Source organism: Bufo gargarizans, chromosome 10 (assembly GCF_014858855.1).
Source record: "Bufo gargarizans isolate SCDJY-AF-19 chromosome 10, ASM1485885v1, whole genome shotgun sequence".
In the NCBI taxonomy this organism is placed as follows: domain Eukaryota; kingdom Metazoa; phylum Chordata; class Amphibia; order Anura; family Bufonidae; genus Bufo; species Bufo gargarizans.
Genome location: NC_058089.1, coordinates 51,542,135 through 51,562,286, shown reverse-complemented (window position 1 = coordinate 51,562,286; position 20,152 = coordinate 51,542,135). Strand labels below are relative to the sequence as shown.

The following is a 20,152-nucleotide window of genomic DNA, read 5'->3' as shown; positions in this document are numbered from 1 at the left end:
ACCTGCCTCGCCCTTTTTTTCTACCAAGCTTAAAATTCTGACGACGACTCCTAATGGACGCTCTTACCAGTGAAGACAAGATGGGCTGAAATATGGTGATGGTGGCCGGGTTACTTGCCACCTCTGTCACAGAGGTCACCAACAGGCAGACAATCAGTACAATCACCCAGACTGGCAAGCTGCTCAGTGGTTCCATCTTGTGCCCGACCCACACCGACAGACCAGACACCTACAGAAGGAAAAGGCTATTAGAAATGGTCCACAACACATCGGATCACATGGATATTATATTAGGGCAGGTTTTCTAATCCTGTCTAAGATTTAGGAAACTTGGACTAACACAACTGTATCTATTCAGATGACCGTATCCGATTTGTCCGCAAGTTGGGAATCCGCAAAACGAGGATACTGGCATTTTTGCAGAGCAGAACGTCCAGCCCCATGATAGAAATGTTCTCTCTTGTTTGCGGGGCCGCAGAACTGAAGTATGGATGTGGACAGCACGCGGTGTGGTGTCTGCATCTTTTGCGGCCCCGTTCAAATGAATGGGTACGCACCAGTTTCGCAAAATTGTGGAACAGATGCGGACACAAATAGACAGTCGTCTGAATGAGCCTTAAAATGCACAGTGGTCTAAGCTGGATGATCATTTTGGTGCACAGCTGACACTTGTCTGTAAGCCACCTATTGCTTGACTTGTGCCAAAATTTTGGTATATCTTGGTGCATTTTAAAGGGGGTTTCCAGGCTCCTGATATTGATGACCTATCCTCGGAATAGGTCATGAATATCCAATCGGTGCCTGTCTGACACCCCACACCTGCACTGGGGTCAGCTCTTCACTGCAGTATTATGGGTTTTTTATCTCGCTCCCATACTTTAATGGGAAATTATTATCAAGAAAAATAGATCAGATTAGGAGATGCACCAAGTTTCTCAGAAGGGAACACGTATCAGTGAAGAAAAAAAATAAAAATAAAAATAGCTCCATTGACTTGTGTGGGTCGATGTGAGGTCCCTTTTTCTTTTCTTTTTTTTAAAAAAGGACAGCACACAGAAGAGAAAAACAGTCATGTAAATAAGCACTTAAAAACAATTAAAAAAAAAATGTGATGCAAAGCATGTATGCAGGTTTCTGCCAAAAAATTTAAAACACAATATTGTCACATTAAGCTTAATAAATTAATTGTTTCTGGAGGAAAGAGTAAGAGCACGATCACCTCTGTTCACTTACCTCACATCCCTTAGCGAGCGCAAAACCACCTCCGACCAGAATGACGATATGCCAGGGAATGCATTCTTCAAACTCCTTCCATGTGATCATTGGCGTCGATTCTGCCGCCGGTGACACTCGAGGCTTTTCTATAAATGGCAGCACAGATTTGGAAAACAAAAACTACATGTAAGTTTCAAATTAAAAAAAATAAAATAAAATTTGTCCGCTCTGCACATTTCACAGCGAGTCCTACATGCCACCCGCTAACACAAATACGGACATGGCAATCACAAGTATATTAGGACACTCTCTAACAAACAGAAACCTATGGGCCCATGCTGTATCTGTGTATTCTCCATAAAAGCTTCTAGGGAAGAATATGGTGCCTAACACAAGCACACAGAGTACAGGGTCCGAGCGCATCTCGTACACAAGCCCAGAGTCTATGCCTGGCCATTTTGACTAGGAAGAACTGCACGGACACCTTTGATATTTATCGCCTGAATAAATCGGTAGGCTGACGGCTTTCCCGACTCCCCCATACGACTGAGTGTGTAAGTGTTTTCAGTAGGGGAAGAGAGCGGAAAGCTGCCACCAGATACCTCTGGTGGGAGAACACCAGAATCGGGCATTGAAATTTAACGTGCCCCGCCATCTCTCCTCTGTCGTCACAGGACAGTCAAGATCTCCCCATACATGTTAGATTGTCAGTTGGTCCAGCCTAATGTACTCTACATTAAAACCATAGAATGGGACTTGCTAGTTGTAGGTGTGCTGTTAGGTGGACACACGTAAAGGGAACGTTTCACCATGAAAATGGAGTGTAATCTGCAGGCAGCATGCTATAGAGCAGGAGGAGCTGAGCAGATGGCTATATAGATTTATGGGAAAAGATTCAGTATAATTCATACATTTACATTCCTGCTCATTCCGGGATTTAAAGTCCAGGAGGCGGTCCCATCAGTGATTGACAGCTCTCTGTATACACAGTCAATCACTGATCGGACCGTCTCTTGGACTTCAAAGCCCAGAATGAGCAGGAATGTAAAATTAATAAAACGCAAGTTTTACTGAATCTTTTCCAAATAATCTACGGCCCTCCAGCTGTTGCAAAACTACAATTCCCAGCATGCCTGGGAGGCCTACAGCTCTAAGGGCATGATGGGAGGTGTCTGGAGGGCCGCAGGTTGAGCATCCCTGATCTACAGTATATATCAATCTGCTCCGCTCCTCCTGCTCTATAACATGGTGCCTTCAGCTTTGCACCATGTTCGACGTTACCGGTTCCATTTAATGATACGTCTGAAGGACAATTTATAAAACAAATTGATAGGACGAGCGGCTGTGCAGAGAAAACACGGAAATGGGTTTGAGCCGAGCTCTGACTGTGTAAAGGTCATCTGAGCGCCCGCAATGCCCTGCTCTCTGGTATCTGCACGCATTGTGCCCTATAACACATGGCTGCTTCAGTGCAGACGGGCAGATCTGTATAGAGTACAATGAACCTTCTAATACCTAAAAGAAGGAAACTCACCCTTTGATCTACAGCACCACCAGCTGGGCTTTCTTCCGGGTATAATAAATAATAAAAAGCCAAAGAGAATAGCCGAGGTAGCATCCGATTTATAACCTTTCCTGTTCATGCAAAGAAAAAAACCCATAACATGTAACAAGATTTGTCAAAGAGACTGAAATTACACAATTTATAGAACATCAAAAATGTATTCTCTTAACATGAGATATGCTATAAACACTTGATAGAGACCCTCACCTACCAGGAGAACTAGGGTTAAGACATGCCCCCCCCCCCCTACACACACACCCATCCATATTTGTCAAATTGTTGCCACCACAGTCTTCATAGTCATAGTTGCCGACTGTCCCCCATTTTCAGAGACAGTCCTGACAAATTTAGGCCGTCACAGGCCGAAAATGGACAAGGTTAACGTTAACCCCACCCAGAAGTTGGCATTTCCAGGGGGCAGGGTTTTGAATGCACCAATTTTAAAAACCTAAAACATTGGCAAGTAAGATGCAGTTCAATGGAGACCTGGCTGTGAATTTGTCCAGAATCATATGGGCTGATCAGGATTTTTATACGGATTTGATTGGGACTTTGATCTATATCTGACGGGTGTGGGTCCGGTTTTCATCACCCCCACCATTCAGAAGCTTGAAGAGAGCGCAGTGCTCAGGTAAGAGCCATGTCCATATGGATGCTCAGCACCGCCGCACAACCCTTCACATTAGGTCAGCAGCACAATCCGTCTACATGGGGAGATGTGCTGCTGACAAGAACTCATCTTAGTGACTACCTCAAAGACGTGATCCGACGACAGATGGCTGTAGGCCGATCGCTGACCAGTATATGGTAATGGTCTTTACACCATTAATTGGCCCGCGTAGCAGGGCCCTTAGGTCGCCTGAACCCGCTGATTTTAGCAAGACCAGACGACCACCTAACGTGTGTGAAACGCCCAGCAAACGCTACCATCTTGGTACCCTCTCCCCACTGAGAGCACAGGCACGCTCAGCAGATCCGAGTGTGCGTGGGGGAAAGGGTAGTTGGGAGGAAGAACTGTTCAAGCCGACAGCCATTTAAAGTGCATGGCCAGCTTTTCTACAGCAGGCACCTAAATGGACATTTTCTATTAGCAGGTATAGGTAACATTAAGAGATCATAGATTATAATATGCATGTAAATAGGGAAAGACAAATCTACAGTTTGTGCAGGTGCAGCTACATTCTGAAAGCACGTTTCATGCAAAAAAAGAAAACAGCGGTCATAAGGCCTACATAAAGCCAGCCATACAAGTCAGCGCTGAAAATTAGAGGGGTCATCTGACTATAAACAGTATGTATGGGGGCCTTTTAAAGGGGTTATCTGGCTATTTCTAATTGATGACCTTCTGGATAGGTCAGTATCTGATCGGTGGGAGTCCGACACCAAGGACCCCCAACGATCAGCTGTTTCAGAAGGCTCCTGCCTCCTTGCAGCTTACCAAGCACAGCGCCATACATCGCATAATGGCTGTGCTTGGTATTGCAGCTCAGCCCCATTCACTTGAATGGGGCTGAGCTGCTCCTAGGCCACGTGACCGATGGGAAAGCTGTGAGAAGGCTGCGGCGCTCACAGAAGTGGCATGCCTTCTCAAACTGATCAGTGGGGGTCCCGGGTCTCGGACCTCCACCGATCAGATGCTGATGCCCTTCCAGAGCATAGGTTATCCATTACAAATAGTCAGATATCGGGGGAAAGAACGATCAGGCACGTTTTTCAAAAGAAAGTCCCTTCAGATTCCTCTTGGTCAGAAATATTGCTATGTCAATGGCCGACCTTAACAGATACAGCAGTTAAATGACATAATAATATGCATATAATTGTATCCACCTAGCACAACTCACAGTCCAAACAGTGAATCCCAACCTGGGATAAATCCAGGGTCCCGTGTGAACCAGGACAAGGCCATTAACAGGAAGATCATAAGGGTCACCACCTCCTGGTAACTGCAAGATAAAAATACAGATATGCAATAGGTTGTAAAATAGCCCCTTTCATATATTCAGCAGGTGCCGGACTGGGGACCACAATCCACTACATTCTTCTGTAAAATAGGATGGATAATATTTTAAATCTGTCAATTCAATGCCATATGAAAAAATGTAGAAATGTAGCGCTCATTAAAGGCTTCCGTCAGTCCTATAGCAGAGCTATAAAACGGTACAATATGAAGAAAGCTATTGTGAAAGAGGTCATCCTATCAATTATTGACTACACGATCTGCATCCTGCTCATTTACTGTGCATGCCGGACCATGGTAAGGTGCCCAGATAAGCACAACAGAACACTATGATAATACAATTCTGTGCTGAATAATTTCTTTCATATGTGTGCTGTTTTTCTGACACACAGTTCCAAATCTGCAATTTAGAACCAAAAGGTCTATGCCACAAATCAAGTGCTTAAAAAAAAGGTCCAAAATTCTGCTACCATAATTTTAAGCCATTTTGCACCATTTCCCTTTTCATCCTTTTTCCTTGTGCATCCCCCTCAGCACTACTAATCAGTGCAATTGTGGGCAGGCTGGACGGTGTCACAAAGCCCATTTCTCTGTTTGCACCTACAACTCCATCAATACACTGCACGGCCTTTGTGTGTCTAACGCTCCTACCTGCCCCAAATTACTGTCTCCTCCCCCCTCTGGTAGCTGTAAATACAGCCCCTAATCAGTCTTCTTCCTCCCTCTGGTAGCTGTAAATTTAGCCCCAAATCAATCTCCTTCCCCCTCTGGCAGCCCCCAGTCAGTTTTCCTCCGTACGTCAGCTATAAGTAAAGTTCCCAGTCAGTCTCCTTCATCCTCTGGTAGCTGTAAATATAACCCTGCAGATAGATAACAATTGTACCGTACATTTTGGTGCAGTGAAAAGTAATATACTGCGCGATTATGTATATAGGGTATATCTGCTATAACTAAATACCTCAAGGGGCCAAGTTTTTCATATTCTTGTCTCAAAATGTTTCTTGAATCCTCATGGCTTGGAGACTTGGATTTTCGCCAACACCGCATTTCCTTTAGGCTGCAACATGAACGTGGGGGTAGAATGTAAAGAAACGTATTTCTGCTCAGAGTTATACAAGTTTAGATTTCATCATGGCAAGTCCTTCTGCTTGTTTCTTGAGGGTAGTAATGACATACTTAAACATTTGTGTTGATAAATCAGGGCATTTAAGCCACCCCCTCCCCCCCCCCCCCCCATCACAGACCCACCCACGAACACCCACTTCTGGACGGGGTTAAATAAACCTATTATGCCCATCATAATGTGGATGTGTAATTCACTAGGATTATCCCAGAACTATTCGGCTCCTGTAAAATACCTGTACATTTATTCTTTTACCACTTACCAGATGTGCACTTAAAGGGCATCTGTCAGCAGTTTTGCACCTACGACACTGGCTGACCTGTTACATGTGTGCTTGGCAGCTGAAGGCATCTGTGCTGGTCCCATGTTCCTATGTGTCCGCATTGCTGAGAAAAATGATGTTGTATATGCAAATGAGCCTCTAGGAGCAACGGGGGCGTTGCCATTACACCTAGAGCCTCTGCTCTCTCTGCAACTGCTGCGCCCTCTGCACTTTCACATGTTTTCACTGCCAGGCCCTGTCAAAGTGCAGAGGATGCCGGCAGTTGCAGAGAAAGCTGAGCCTCTAAGTGTAACGGCAACGCCCCCATTGCTCTTAAGAGACTTATTTGCATATATTAAAACATTTTTCTCAGCAATGCGGGCACATATGAACATGGGACCAACACAGATGCCTTCAGCTGCCAAGTGTACATGTAACAGGTCACCAGTGTCATAGGTACAAATCTGCTGACAGATGCCCTTTAAAAAAGACAAAAAAAGTAATAAAATTGGGGCATTTAAGCCTTGTGCTTAGGACCACCCAGCAACACCCGCAAAAAAGTGCATTTGGCACCCCCAATTCGCAGGATTGTCCCAGCAAAATAAAAACTGTTGGCAAGTATGCACAAGGTCTCGTATAAATGATAGTTACAAGGGTACCCATCAGATTTTTGGTTCAACACTTGCTTTGCTCACTTTAAATTAATTTTATTTTCTTACTATAAAGTGTATAAAACCCCATTTTCTCCTGCAAATTCTCTACAGTTACTTTGCCAAAACACAGGGAACTTACTGAATATTAATCTATAGACCCCCATTATGCAACAAAAGAAGCGCCCTAATCCTATACATAACAATATATTCTGGGTTAGTGGCCAAAAGCAAAATTAAAGGGGTTGTCAGAGATTTTGATATTGATGACCTTTCCTCAGGAAAGGTCATTAAATATCAGACTGGTGGCGACCTGACGCCAAGGACCTCCACCGATCAGCTTTCACGGGAGGCTGCAGCACTCCAGTGAGTACCGTGGCCTCCTCACAGCTTACCAAGCACAGCGCCATTCAGTCTACAGTGGCTATGCTCAGTACTGCAGCCCAGGCCGATTCACTTGACCTGCACCTAGGTCATGTAACCAATGAAGGTGACGTCAATGGCCTAGAAAAAAGAAGGCAGCACTCAGAGTGCCTTGGTCTCTTTAAACAGCCAACTGGGGGGGGGGTGCCAGGAGTCAGACCCCCACCATTCAGATATTGATGACCTATCTTAAGGTACTATCCAACATATGGCTACGGGTACAGCAAGACACTGGAAAAAACTGGAATTTCCCAATATAATTTAGCATTATTTTTGAAGACTCTTGAAAGAACAATTTTTCACCAGTGGCCGGAACAGCTGTCACTTAGGCCTCATGCACACGACCGTTGTTCGGGTCCGCATCCGAGCCACAGTTTTTGCGGCTCTGGTGTGGACCCATTCACTTCAATGGGGCCGCAAAAGATGCGGACAGTACACAGAGTTGCTCCGTTCCATGGCCCCGCAAATAAAATATAACATGTCCTATTCTTGTCCGTTTTGCGGACAAGAATAGGCATTTCTACAATGGTCCGCCCGTTCCGTAAATTGCGGAAGGCACTTGGGTGGCTTCCGTTTTTTGCAGCCCACAAAAAACTGAATGGCCGTGTGCATGAGGCCTTAGTAACAAATCCCAACGAAGGATACATCAGCAGGTGACAATGGGACGTATCCGCACTCCTGCAGAGTGTCATTCAGCATATTAGTGAAGGCACTGTGGCAGGTATCAGCAGCGCTCCCCGACATGGACGGTCCAGATCTGGAGCTTAGATCTGTTATTATACAGTAATTTGCAATGCTCAGCTGTAAGGAGTACATTCTTACAGCACAACTTAGTATTATAATCACAAAATAAAATTCTATACAAAACAGAATTAACGCGGACCTGGAACCTCTCCTGACATGTTCCCTGGTAACAAAAAAATCTGAAGCATCTATTTTGGTGACTATGTTGTACCGCTCCTTTATTACTCCTACCATAACTTAGGAAGGAATTATTGAATTAATAAATGAATTGCTAGCAGTGTGCAATGAAGGTCCAGATGGGTGGGGGTGTCCCTGCACCGTCTGATACTGGCAGCACCGATTTATAACTTCTAGAAGGAATAATAAAGGAATGGCACTTCATACGAGTCATAAGATGCTCCAGAATTATTTTTACAATGGGGGATGAAAGTAGTTGCTAAAAGGTCCTCTTTAAGAAGACAAATATACCATTTTTATCACATGTGGCCTGTAGATGTGCAAACAGATAATTGTTGGTATCAGCCTTCAGTCACCACTAACCGCCCAGATGTAGACAGATATAAAAACACTGGTGACAAGAGATAAAAGACTTTTGCTCATACAAAGACCTTCAGCCGCCCCGGGGATCAGGAGTGCATCTATCTCCAAGAGCCCCTGGCAATAAGCTATGGCCAGGGAAGTTTCATCCAAGCCATACATTTGCATTGGCAAGAATCAGGGCGACAATATAATTCATGAAGGCACAGCGGAGCTGAAGCCGTTCCTGCCAAGTAGATCTTTTTAGCAAGCCTTGGAACACGACAAAGGAACATAGCCAACTATGGATGAATATTTGGCTTGGCTGTTTTGGGGTGCCTGCCCCTCATCAGTACAGAGTAGGATTCTGGCCAAGTGTGATGCCTTGGACGCAGCTTAGGTGGAGTACTGGCTCTAGCCAGCGAGATGGTTCTCTTTTCTTGGGAGATACCTCTTTGCATATTGTTTTCCCATGGAGCACTGCCAATAAGGGCTTATGCACACGGCTGTAGGCGGTTTTGCGGTCCACAAATAGCAGATCCGCAAAACACGGATATCGGCCGTGCACGTTCTGCATTTAGCAGAATGGCACATCCTGCCCTCTATAGCAGTGTTTCCCAACCAGTGTGCCTCCAGCTGTTGCAAAACTACAACTCCCAGCATGCCCGCACAGCCAAAGGCTGTCCGGGCATGCTGGGAGTTGTAGTTTTGCAACAGCTGGAGGCACACTGGTTGGGAAACACTGCTCTATAGAATATAGGACTTTCCTATCCTTGTCCGTAATACAGACATAAATAGGACACTTTTTTTTTTTTTCCGGGTGCCATGGAACGGACATATGGCTCTTTTGCAGCCCCATTGAAGTGAATCGGTCTGATTTGCAAAAAAAATGCGGATCAGATGCAGGAAAAACAAATATATGGTCGGGTGCATAAGCTCTAAGGGCCACATTTATAAGACTGGCGTTTATGCCGCCGGTCTGAATAATGCCCTAAACTGGCGGCAGATCCGCCAAAGTTATGAAGAGGCGCAGGCCTCTCCATAACTTCGGCATATAAAAACGGGCCTGCCGGCCTGTCCCCTCTTCCGCCCATAATTTTAAAGTTGCAGATAGGTTAGTTGCGCTGCTATCTGCGCCTGAAATACACCATATTTAGATGTATTTCAGGTTAGTAAATGACCCCCTGAGCCTCTAAACCATGGAGCACTTCCTGTAAGTCTCCGTACAGGACTGGTCTCTTTAAGGAGAACCAGTACCCGACACTGAAGCCGCATCCAAGGCATCGCACTGAGGCAGCCAGAATTCTACTCCATATTGATGAGGGGCAAGCACCCTGAAACAGCGGTCTACAGATGGATATTTGGCTTGGCTATGTTCCCTTGGCATGGCCCAAGACTTGTTAAAAAGTTAGATTTTGAGTCATCGGGAGCCACTTCCATCAGGTGGTGCTGGAGAGATGGTTCTTTTTCCTTCGGAGATACCCGTTCACATATTGATTTTCACTATAAACGGAAACTCAAGGAGGCCGTAAATGACATGCTACAAACCCCGCTGACTTATACTTGCACCGTATAAATTGAATATGCATCAATAGTTACCTAAAGCCCAGAAAAAGCCAGTTAATCCACATCCAGGAAAATATTAAGATAATGAAGGCAATGGGGAAAGAGAACGCAATCCAGGATCCAAAATTTACAAACTGACATCCGGGGTATCGTCTGGAGAGAAATACAGAAAAGAATGACCAAGTCTAATCTGCACATTATAACAACACTACAGAGTGCAAGAAATGCAGAAATCCTATGCAAGATACAGTGATCCTAATACTGGGACAAGGCTTTTTTTATTTGAAGGGTGTCTCAAATACAAGCTGATCCCAGGGTGTTTTATTGTGTTTCAGCACATGCCCATCCACAGCTACATTTTATTTTAGATTTCGGAGAACTCCTTTAAAATCAACGGAATGTCTATGTAACACATGGGCAGGCGGGGTCCACCATCCTCTGCTACAGCTAGTAGATGGAGAATAAGGCACTTCCTTCTATTAACTTAGAATGCCCTATAGGATATTTGAATCAGACAACCTTTAGAGTACGGGAAATACAGTGGAAAAGTCTGCTGCGAATGTGACACGGATTCGTGGCAAAAATGGCTGTGGATTTCACCCTCTCCACTGCAAAAGGGTGAAATCCACAGTGGAGAGCCACAGCCTAAATTGACATGGTGCAGATTTCAAATCTGCACCACAGATCTATTTTTCTCATCCGCTTTGCTGGTGTTGACGGATTTGCGCACGAGAATCCACAATGGCAAATCTGTGGCATATGAACCATGCGCGACTATCTCCAATTAAATGCTGCAGATTTTGAATTGAGGATTATCATGCAGCAAACCCACAGCGTTGTACCGTAGCAGCAAAGTAACGTTTTTAATAATTCTCACTCACCCACAGGGGAAAAAAAAAAAAAATATATAAAAAATCCACAGTGGAAACTGACCCGTGGGGCATTTTAAATCTCCAACATGTCAAGTTATGCTGCAAATTTTTAATATGAGTTTCACCCTTTGTAATGTAAAAAGTGTAGAATCTGCATCAAATCAATAGCGTTTTTGCAACAAAATCCACACAAAAAAAATGCACCATTTGGTGCACTTCTTTCCTACATGCTTTTATGCAATGGCAATATAAGGCTCCATGCACACGACCGTTGTTAGTTTTGCCTTCCGCAAATTTTGGATCCGCAAAACACGGATGGCGTCCGTGTGCGTTCCACAATTCGCGGAACGGCACGGACAGCCATTGATATACCTGCCTATTCTTGTCTCTGCAAAACGCGGACAAGAATAGGAAAGGTTATATTTTTTTTTGCGGACCACGTAACGGAGCAACAGATGCGGACAGCTGCATCTTTTGCGGCCCCGTTTAAGTGAATGGGTCCGCCTCCGAGCCGCAAAAACTGCGGCTCTGATTCGGACCAAAAAACAACGGCCGTGTGCATGAGGTCTAAAGGGAATGGAATTCTGACAAGCTCCCTACACTGTGGATTAGACGCCAGCACAGTGCAAGTCTGGTCGACACACCTTAACCCTAAGTTCACACCTGAGCGTTTTACAGCGCGTTCAAACGCGCTGTAAAACGCTAAACACATGAAAACCAATGCTTCCCTATGGGAATGGTTCTCACCTGGGTGTTTTACAGCGCGTACGATCGCGCTGTAAAACGCCCGACGCATAATCAAGTACTTGAGCTTCTTTGGGGCGTTTTGACGCGCGTTTGTGGCCATAGGACACTGCAGTCAATCACACAAACGCGCGTTTACTATTACAAAAAACGCGCATAAAAACGCGCGACAAAAACGCTCAGGTGTGAAAGCAGGGTAAAGGGCTTGTTCACCTTTAGGCCTCATGCACACGGCCGTTGTTTTGGTCCACATCAGAGCCACAGTTTTTGCGGCTCGGATGTGGACCCATTCACTTCAATGGGGCCGCAAAAGATGCGGACAGCACTCCGCGTGCTGTCCACATCCGTTGCTCCGTTCCGTGGTCCGCCCAAAAAAATTAAAAAATATAACATGTCCTATTCTTGTCCACGCTTTGCGGACAAGAATAGGCAGTTATATTAAAAACGGTCCGTGCCGTTCTGCAAAATTGTGGAACGCACACGGACGCCATCCGTGTTTTGCGGACCACAAAACACACAACGGTCATGAGGCCTTATGGGGACCTTCAGCCAGACCCCATCATGTCTCTGGCAGCAGACGACAGTAGAAACCTGGCGGCAGGGAGCAGGTAAATATGCTTCCCTCTGCAGGTCCAGCAACTTACAGGAGTCTGTCAGAAAGCCAGAACCAAAGTGGACAACCCCTTCAGGGGAATAGAGTGGGCAGGCACAGCCAGTGACAACAGTCACCAGTGTCTCCCATCTGAAGCCATGATAGATGTAACACAAGGAGTAACAGAGGACAGAATGCTTTTTTTCCCCCTCATTTTATGCCCCCACTAGTGCTTAAAGGATATGTACATCTTCGGGGGAAATTGTTTTGATTGCATCTTACACACCTTGGGCTAAAAATCATTTTTTGCAATTGGTCTTTATTAAAAAATAAATATTCTACTGTTCTGCCACAAAGATTTAACTGTTTGTCTAGCTGTGTGAATCAGTATTTCCACTAATAAAACTCATCTCTAAATTACTGAAAGGTCATAAACACTTTTCAGGCTGTATTATTACATCAACAGAGTATCTGACCAATTTCTGTCCAATTAGACCAATAGTTGGTGTGTATAACAAAAGATCTGTGTGTAATTGGCCATCGAAGCAATGACTGGTCAGAAATCCGTCAGAGTAATACAGCCCTAAGCCACATTCTTATCAGGAGGTTAGAATTGAGCTATAACGAGGGTTTAGAAGGCCTGACGTCAGCTGAGCTGCCTGATGGAACACAAGAAAAAAAACAGAGCAGCTACTAGAAAATCTCAAGGCTGTACAGAGAAAGGCGCTCAACATTTTTTATAAAGACCAAATGGAAAAATTATTTTAGCTCAAAGCGAGTGAAATGCAATAAAAAAAGTGCCAACGGTGTACATAGCCTTTAATGTTAAGTGTCTTTAAGAAACATATGAATTGTACTGCAGACAAGTCTGTTACATTGTACTTGAAATATATGAAATGCTACTTACGTTTCAAACTGTTCAATAAATATGAGATTAGTGGAGGTCCCTGTGAGAGTGGCCATCCCTCCAATGGTGGAAGAATACGCAATTCCCAGCGAAAAAGCTTTGCACATCATGTGATCACGTTTCGTCCTGTAGAAACGCCCAGATTTGGTCTGCAAAACCCCCGTGCAAAAAAATAAATTAAAAATGCATTAAAATATATATCCATACAGACCCTGCCCCAACTCATGAAAACTTCAATTAATGAGGGGTTATAAATTGATTTGCTCCCCAAATGCACTGTAAGAGTCACGAATTATGGTGCAGGTCCTGCAATAATTTGCAGATTTTCTTATTTCTCACCACTTTTGCAAAGTGGCAAGGGATGCGGATGGGGTTATCTGGGAGGTTATTCTGACAGAAGTTTATATCAGTCTACAGTACATGTTCATCTACTTGTATCGGCTTCTAGAGATTTTGCACAGCACCTTTTGCTACATAAAATGGTATTGCCACGCATTCGCCCTCCCTTATTAAATCCCAGCTTCCAGCTGATCTCGTCGGGCCGTGCTATGCCCCTCTAATCTCTCACCAGCTGTTTCAAAAATGCCAGGAGAGGTTGGCACATCTGTTTCAAGTCAAGCAACTATGGGCTCAAATTTTTTGTTTTGTCTGGTGGCAATGGAAAAATCTTCAGGACATGCAACACAGGGAGGTTTACACCATTATACGGAGGATGAATAGCGTCCCTGAGGTCAGTCCTGCAAGAACTGTCAGACAGGGTGTAATAGGGAAAGTATGAGCAAATATTGGGTGAAGTTAACTGCCTGGCAGTAAACAGCGGGTGGAGATATTAGTCTATGGAAATACTGAGGACACAAACACTCCAAAAATCACCACCCAGAGCCCAAGTGCAAGCCAATAAATGACTATACAGTGTCTTACTCCAGATGCACTGGAGATATCGTCAATGATACCCATATGACCCTTGATGATTGTAGAACCTACCATAGCTTTGACAAGCACAAATATACTGTATATAGCGGCCGTATGGTCCTGTGTACACTTTTTTTGCAGGACTTTATCTGCCTACATTGTGCGATCTCTTTAAAAAGGTTGTCATCAAGACGGTCTATTTCTACAGGTTCCACCAGAACAGATGGACATTTTGAGACTGAAGCACCTACATAGGACAAGTTACCTGTTTGGAATATCTCCGGCTTTCAAATGCTGGCTCCTCCTGTAAAACAGTCATTTTTAATCAGATATCAGTTGTCAATTCAGAAATGCATTTAAAAAGGAGGAATAACAGAAATGGAAAAAAGAAAAAAAGTTCTAAGGAAAGATGCAGATTGAAATTTTTTGGAGGAAAAAAACTAAAAGAAACCCATTTACTAAAACAGACTCGTCAGGAGAAAGGACAGGTCCCCTTTAATGAGAACGTGTCACATTAAAATGCAGGCCATTCTGCAGGCAGCGCGTTATAAAGCAGGAGAAGCTGAGCAGATCGATATAGTTTTATGGGAAATGGGTCAGTCCCGTGGACTGTCCTAATCAGGGACTTCGACACAGTGAACTCAGGATGCGAGCCCATACAGGGAAGGGTGTCAGTCATTGAGTAGGAGTCCAGTGGGCGGTCTCAAAGAAGAAGCAGAGGTCTAGATCAATACATTTCAAGCTGTAATTAAGGTTTTCCCACAATACTATATATCGATCTGCTCAGCTTCACCTGCTCTATAACATGCTTCCTCAGATTGGAGAATATATTCAACATCACAGGTTCCCTTTGACCCCTTACCAATATCCACTAAATATATACATATACACACGGCAGAAGCCAGAAGGGGATATACAGATTGGGTTCAGTAGGTGCCCACTATGTTATACAGCTGACACTCGCGTGTAGTGATCAGGATTGGAGATAACTCTGATCCTGGTCATTTAAACCCTTAGATTTCCCCTTTCTAGATAATCTGCAGACTGGTTGTCATCGCAGTCAGGGAATCTACTGAAAGCTCTTAGGCCTAAGGGTGCACCACCAATGAGGCAATAGCCTCAGGCAGCACCAGGTAGGGGCAAAAGAGGGGCAGCCGAGGGGGAAGAGGTTAGGTAAAGGAATTGGCATTGGGCGGCGAGGCGCAATTTCAATTTTCGCCTCAGGCAGCAGAAAGGCTAGGTGCACCCCTGCTCAGGGCTGTCATCTTACTGCAGAGCTCTTAGGGCTCATGTGCCGGCCGTTCCGTGCATTGGGGACTGCAATTTGCGGTCCCCAATGCACAGGAACCATCCGTGCGGCTGCCAAAGACCAATGCAGACCTATTCAACTTGAATGGGTCCATGATCTGTGCGCACCGCAAAAAAATAAATAAATAGAACATGTCAAGTGAATTGGATTGTGGGCCGCAATACAGGCATGGCCGGGCAACGGCTGTGTGCATGAACCCTTAGGGCTGTTTCACACGAGCGGAATCCATGCATGTCATCCGCAGCGTAAATGACAGCCAAGCCCCGCACTGGACAGCAGAGACACAGATTAACATGATTGATAATGCTTCGTGCCTCTCTGATCTTTTTACTACAAAATCACAGTGACAACTTTAGCTCCCTGTGATTTTGTAGTAAAAAGAGCAGAGAGGCACGGAGCATTATCAATCATGTTAATGATCCATGTCTCTGCTGTCCAGTGCGAGGCTTGGCTGTCATTCATGCTGCGGATGACACGCACGGCATCCGCTCGTGTGAAACAGCCCTTAGTGAGATAAGCTGGAACAGGCAGAGGCAGTGATGTGAGCTCTAGCCTCTATATTACTCACTGCAGCCCCAGTGGAATCTGTACTCAAATAGTGTACTGACTTGTCAGCAGTGTACGGATATTTGTATATAGTTTATTACAAAAATAAATTTTCTAAAAATTAGAATAGGTTTTAATGAGCGGTTATAAGGTCAAAGAGCAGAGATAAGGAGCCCTTCAGCTCCCTGCCTGACGGAAGAGAGAAAATTCACATCCTATTAAAAGAGCATCCCAGCTCTGTACAGAGAAAAGGGCTCCATATTTTTAATAAAGACCAACTGAAAAAAATAAATGATATTTACCTCATAAATGAGTACAAAGCAGTATAAAAAAATAAAATAATAATAATAATAATAATAATAATATAATAGCTTTTGGAAGGCAGGGATAAAAAAGGAAAAAACAAAAACTGTCTGTCGGAAGTGGTTAAAGGGCCACAAAGCCATCAATTGATGTCATGGTATTCTGAAAATCTACTATGAAAGTGACCAATCCAATGCAGACAGAAATGAAAGCAGAACACTGCACATTTCCTACAAATTATGAAAAAACAACAGTTTATGGTATTAGATACTGAAGTACAAATGATACACTACGGGATATGAATAAAACCTCATTTGGCGGGGACGGTATTTCGAAACCTAAATCTACTTTGATGAGAAAAATGAAAAACAAGACAGTAACTTTCCCCCCGACGAGGTTACATAACCCTCTGAGGGGAGCACATGAGACAGGAATGAGAATGGCCGAGCGAGGCTGCACGGATCCAACAAACCTCATTTTCTTCAGTGTTCGCAATTCCATTATCCAGAATATTATTGCTGAAACAAAAAAGGTAAAAAATAAATAAAATTGGAAATTCAAATGTCAATCTCATTTTCCTAGAGGATGTTCAGGCTGCTTCCCGTTCCCCCTCACCAGTGCAGAATTACAGCTGAAGAAATTACAGGCAACGAAATGCTTGTTCTGCTTCAATTGTATCTGTAGATTTCATGCAAATCTAACAAAAGTAAGTGTGGCAAAAACTAGAAAGCAAAAATATGTCCAGACAAGTCCTAAAAACATTAAAACATTGTTTTTCTCAGCAATGCGGTCACATATGAACACAGATGCCTTCAACTGCCAAGTGCACATGTAACGGGTCAGCCAGTTTCATAGGTGCAAATCTGCTGGCAGATGCCCTTTAAGCTCTAACCAGTAGTGTTCAGCGAGCATGCTCGGCCGAACTGCTGTTCGGCTCAAGAATCGCTATGCTCGGCAGATCCGAATACTTCGGGTGCTCGAGTACAATTTAATACAATGAAAGTCAATGGGAGACCTCAGCATCAAACCAGGCACCCCCTGCTCTAAAGAAAGGAGGAGAGTGTCTGGTTCACAAGAAAAAGGTTAGAAATTGATGGAAACCCCATCAAAATGGTTTGGAAACAGCATTAAGAGGATAGCTGGATGCGTCTTAGACTCCTATTATGTATGACATACAATAAACAACCACACAAAGGCTATATGCAAAAAGCCAGGTATGTGCAAGACATTAATCTATCCATGAGACAGATAACAGCCAGCATACCTTACAATGCAGCCTTGTGCACTATGAGATATTCCAAACCTGCTCTCATCTGACTGAGAACCAGTAAACCTCAAAGTTATTTTGCATCTGTTGGATGGCTTGGGTGGACCTGCACACCTAGATCAATATCATTAGGGCAACAAAAGGTTTTCTGATTGTCCAAACATAAGGCTACTTTCACACTCGCGGCAGGACGGATCAGACAGGCTGTTCACCCTGTCGGATCCGTCCTTCCGCTATTTCGCCGTGCCGCCAGGACCACCGCTCCGTCCCTATTGACTATAATGGGGACGGGGACGAAGCTCCAGCGCAGTACGGCAGTTCGCGGTGAGAGGCCGCCGGACTAAAAAGTCGGACATGCAGGACTTTTAGTCCGACTACAAAATTGTCATTTCATGTTGAACACAATTATTTACAAAAACAGACACTGGTGACAGGTCATCTTTAACCACTTCAGCCCCGCTAGCTGAAACCCCCTTAATGACCAGGCCACTTTTTACACTTCTGCACTACACTACTTTCACCGTTTATTGCTCGGTCATGCAACTTACCACCCAAATGAATTTTACCTCCTTTTCTTCTCACTAATAGAGCTTTCATTTGGTGGTATTTCATTGCTGCTGACATTTTTACTTTTTTTGTTATTAATCGAAATTTAACGATTATTTTGCAAAAAAATGAAATTTTTCACTTTCAGTTGTAAAATTTTGCAAAAAAAACGACATCCATATATAAATTTTTCGCTAAATTTATTGTTCTACATGTCTTTGATAAAAAAAAAATATGTTTGGGTCAAAAAAATGGTTTGGGTAAAAGTTATAGCGTTTACAAACTATGGTACAAAAATTTAAATTTCCGCTTTTTGAAGCAGCTCTGACTTTCTGAGCACCTGTCATGTTTCCTGAGGTTCTACAATGGCCAGACAGTACAAACACCCCACAAATGACCCCATTTCGGAAAGTAGACACCCTAAAGGTATTCACTGATGGGCATAGTGAGTTCATAGAACTTTTTATTTTTTGTCACAAGTTAGCGGAAAATTATGATTTTTTATTTTTTATTTTCTTACAAAGTCTCATATTCCACTAACTTGTGACAAAAAATAAAAACTTCCATGAACTCACTATGCCCATCACAAAATACGTTGGGGTGTCTTCTTTCCAAAATGGGGTCACTTGTGGGGTAGTTATACTGCCCTGGCATTCTAGGGGCCCAAATGCGTGAGAAGAAGTTTGCAATCAAAATCTGTAAAAAAAAAATGGCCTGCGAAATCCGAAAGGTGCTCTTTGGAATATGTGCCCCTTTGCCCACCTAGGCTGCAAAAAAGTGTCACACATCTGGTATCGCCGTACTCAGGAGAAGTTGGGGAATGTGTTTTGGGGTGTCATTTTACATATACCCATGCTGGGTGAGAGAAATATCTTGGCAAAAGACAACAACTTTTCCCATTTTTTTATACAAAGTTGGCATTTGACCAAGATATTTATCTCACCCAGCATGGGTATATGTAAAATGACACCCCAAAACACATTCCCCAACTTCTCCTGAGTACGGCGATACCAGATGTGTGACACTTTTTTGAAGCCTAGATGCGCAAAGCGGCCCAAATTCCTTTTAGGAGGGCATTTTTAGACATTTGGATCCCAGACTTCTTCTCACGCTTTCGGGCCCCTAAAATGCCAGGGCAGTATACATACCCCACATGTGACCACATTTTGGAAAGAAGACACCCCAAGGTATTCCGTGAGGGGCATGGCGAGTTCCTAGAATTTATTTATTTTTTGGCACAAGTTAGCGGAAATTGATTTTTTTTGTATTTTCTCACAAAGTCTCCCTTTCCGCTAACTTAGGACAAAAATTTAAATCTTTCATGGACTCAATATGCCGCTCACGGAATACCTTGGGGTGTCTTCTTTCCGAAATGGGGTCACATGTGGGGTATTTATACTGCCCTGGCATTTTAGGGGCCCTAAAGCGTGAGAAGAAGTCTGGAATATAAATGTCTAAAAAAAATGTACGCATTTGGATTCCGTGAGGGGTATGGTGAGTTCATGTGAGATTTTATTTTTTGACACAAGTTAGTGGAATATGAGACTTAGTAAGAAAACAAAAAAATAAATAAAAATTTCCGCTAACTTGGGCCAAAAAAAAATGTCTGAATGGAGCCTTACAGGGGGGTGATCAATGACAGGGGGGTGATCAATGACCGGGGGGGGGGGGGGTGATCAGGGAGTGTATACTGAAGTGATCAGGGGTTCATAAGGGGTTAATAAGTGACAGGGGGGGGGGGGGGGTGTAGTGTAGTGGTGTTTGGTGCTACTTATTACTGAGCTACCCTGTGTCCTCTGGTGGTCGATCCAAACAAAAGGGACACCAAAGGACCAGGTAGCAGGTATATTAGACGCTGTTATCAAAACAGCGTCTAATATACCTGTTAGGGGTTAAAAAAAAAATCACATCTCCAGCCTGCCAGCGAACGATCGCCGCTGGCAGGCTGGAGATCCACTCTCTTACCTTCCGTTCCTGTGAACGCGCGCGCCTGTGTGCGCGCGTTCACAGGAAATCTCGCGAGATGACGCGTATATGCGTCGTTGAGCGCACAGCTGCCACCTCCGGACCGCAGATCTGCGTTAGGCGGTCCGGAGGTGGTTAAAGGAGTTATGGCATGATTGATGCAAAAAAA

The 20,152-nt window shown here is 44.1% G+C and overlaps 1 protein-coding gene across 1 annotated transcript in view; it reads right to left on the bottom strand.

Moving 5' to 3' along the window:
* LOC122920482 (solute carrier family 13 member 1-like) overlaps positions 1 to 20,152 on the bottom strand; it is a 51,323-nt gene that overhangs the window by 1,878 nt on the left and 29,293 nt on the right. Inside the window, exons 6-14 of the mRNA XM_044270011.1 lie at positions 16,678 to 16,723; positions 14,313 to 14,351; positions 13,136 to 13,284; positions 10,054 to 10,173; positions 5,695 to 5,793; positions 4,621 to 4,722; positions 2,750 to 2,850; positions 1,234 to 1,361; positions 68 to 229 (exon numbers count right to left, since the gene is read on the bottom strand). Coding sequence (XP_044125946.1) covers positions 68 to 229; positions 1,234 to 1,361; positions 2,750 to 2,850; positions 4,621 to 4,722; positions 5,695 to 5,793; positions 10,054 to 10,173; positions 13,136 to 13,284; positions 14,313 to 14,351; positions 16,678 to 16,723 — 946 coding nt within the window. The remainder of the gene's footprint in view (positions 1 to 67; positions 230 to 1,233; positions 1,362 to 2,749; positions 2,851 to 4,620; positions 4,723 to 5,694; positions 5,794 to 10,053; positions 10,174 to 13,135; positions 13,285 to 14,312; positions 14,352 to 16,677; positions 16,724 to 20,152) is intronic.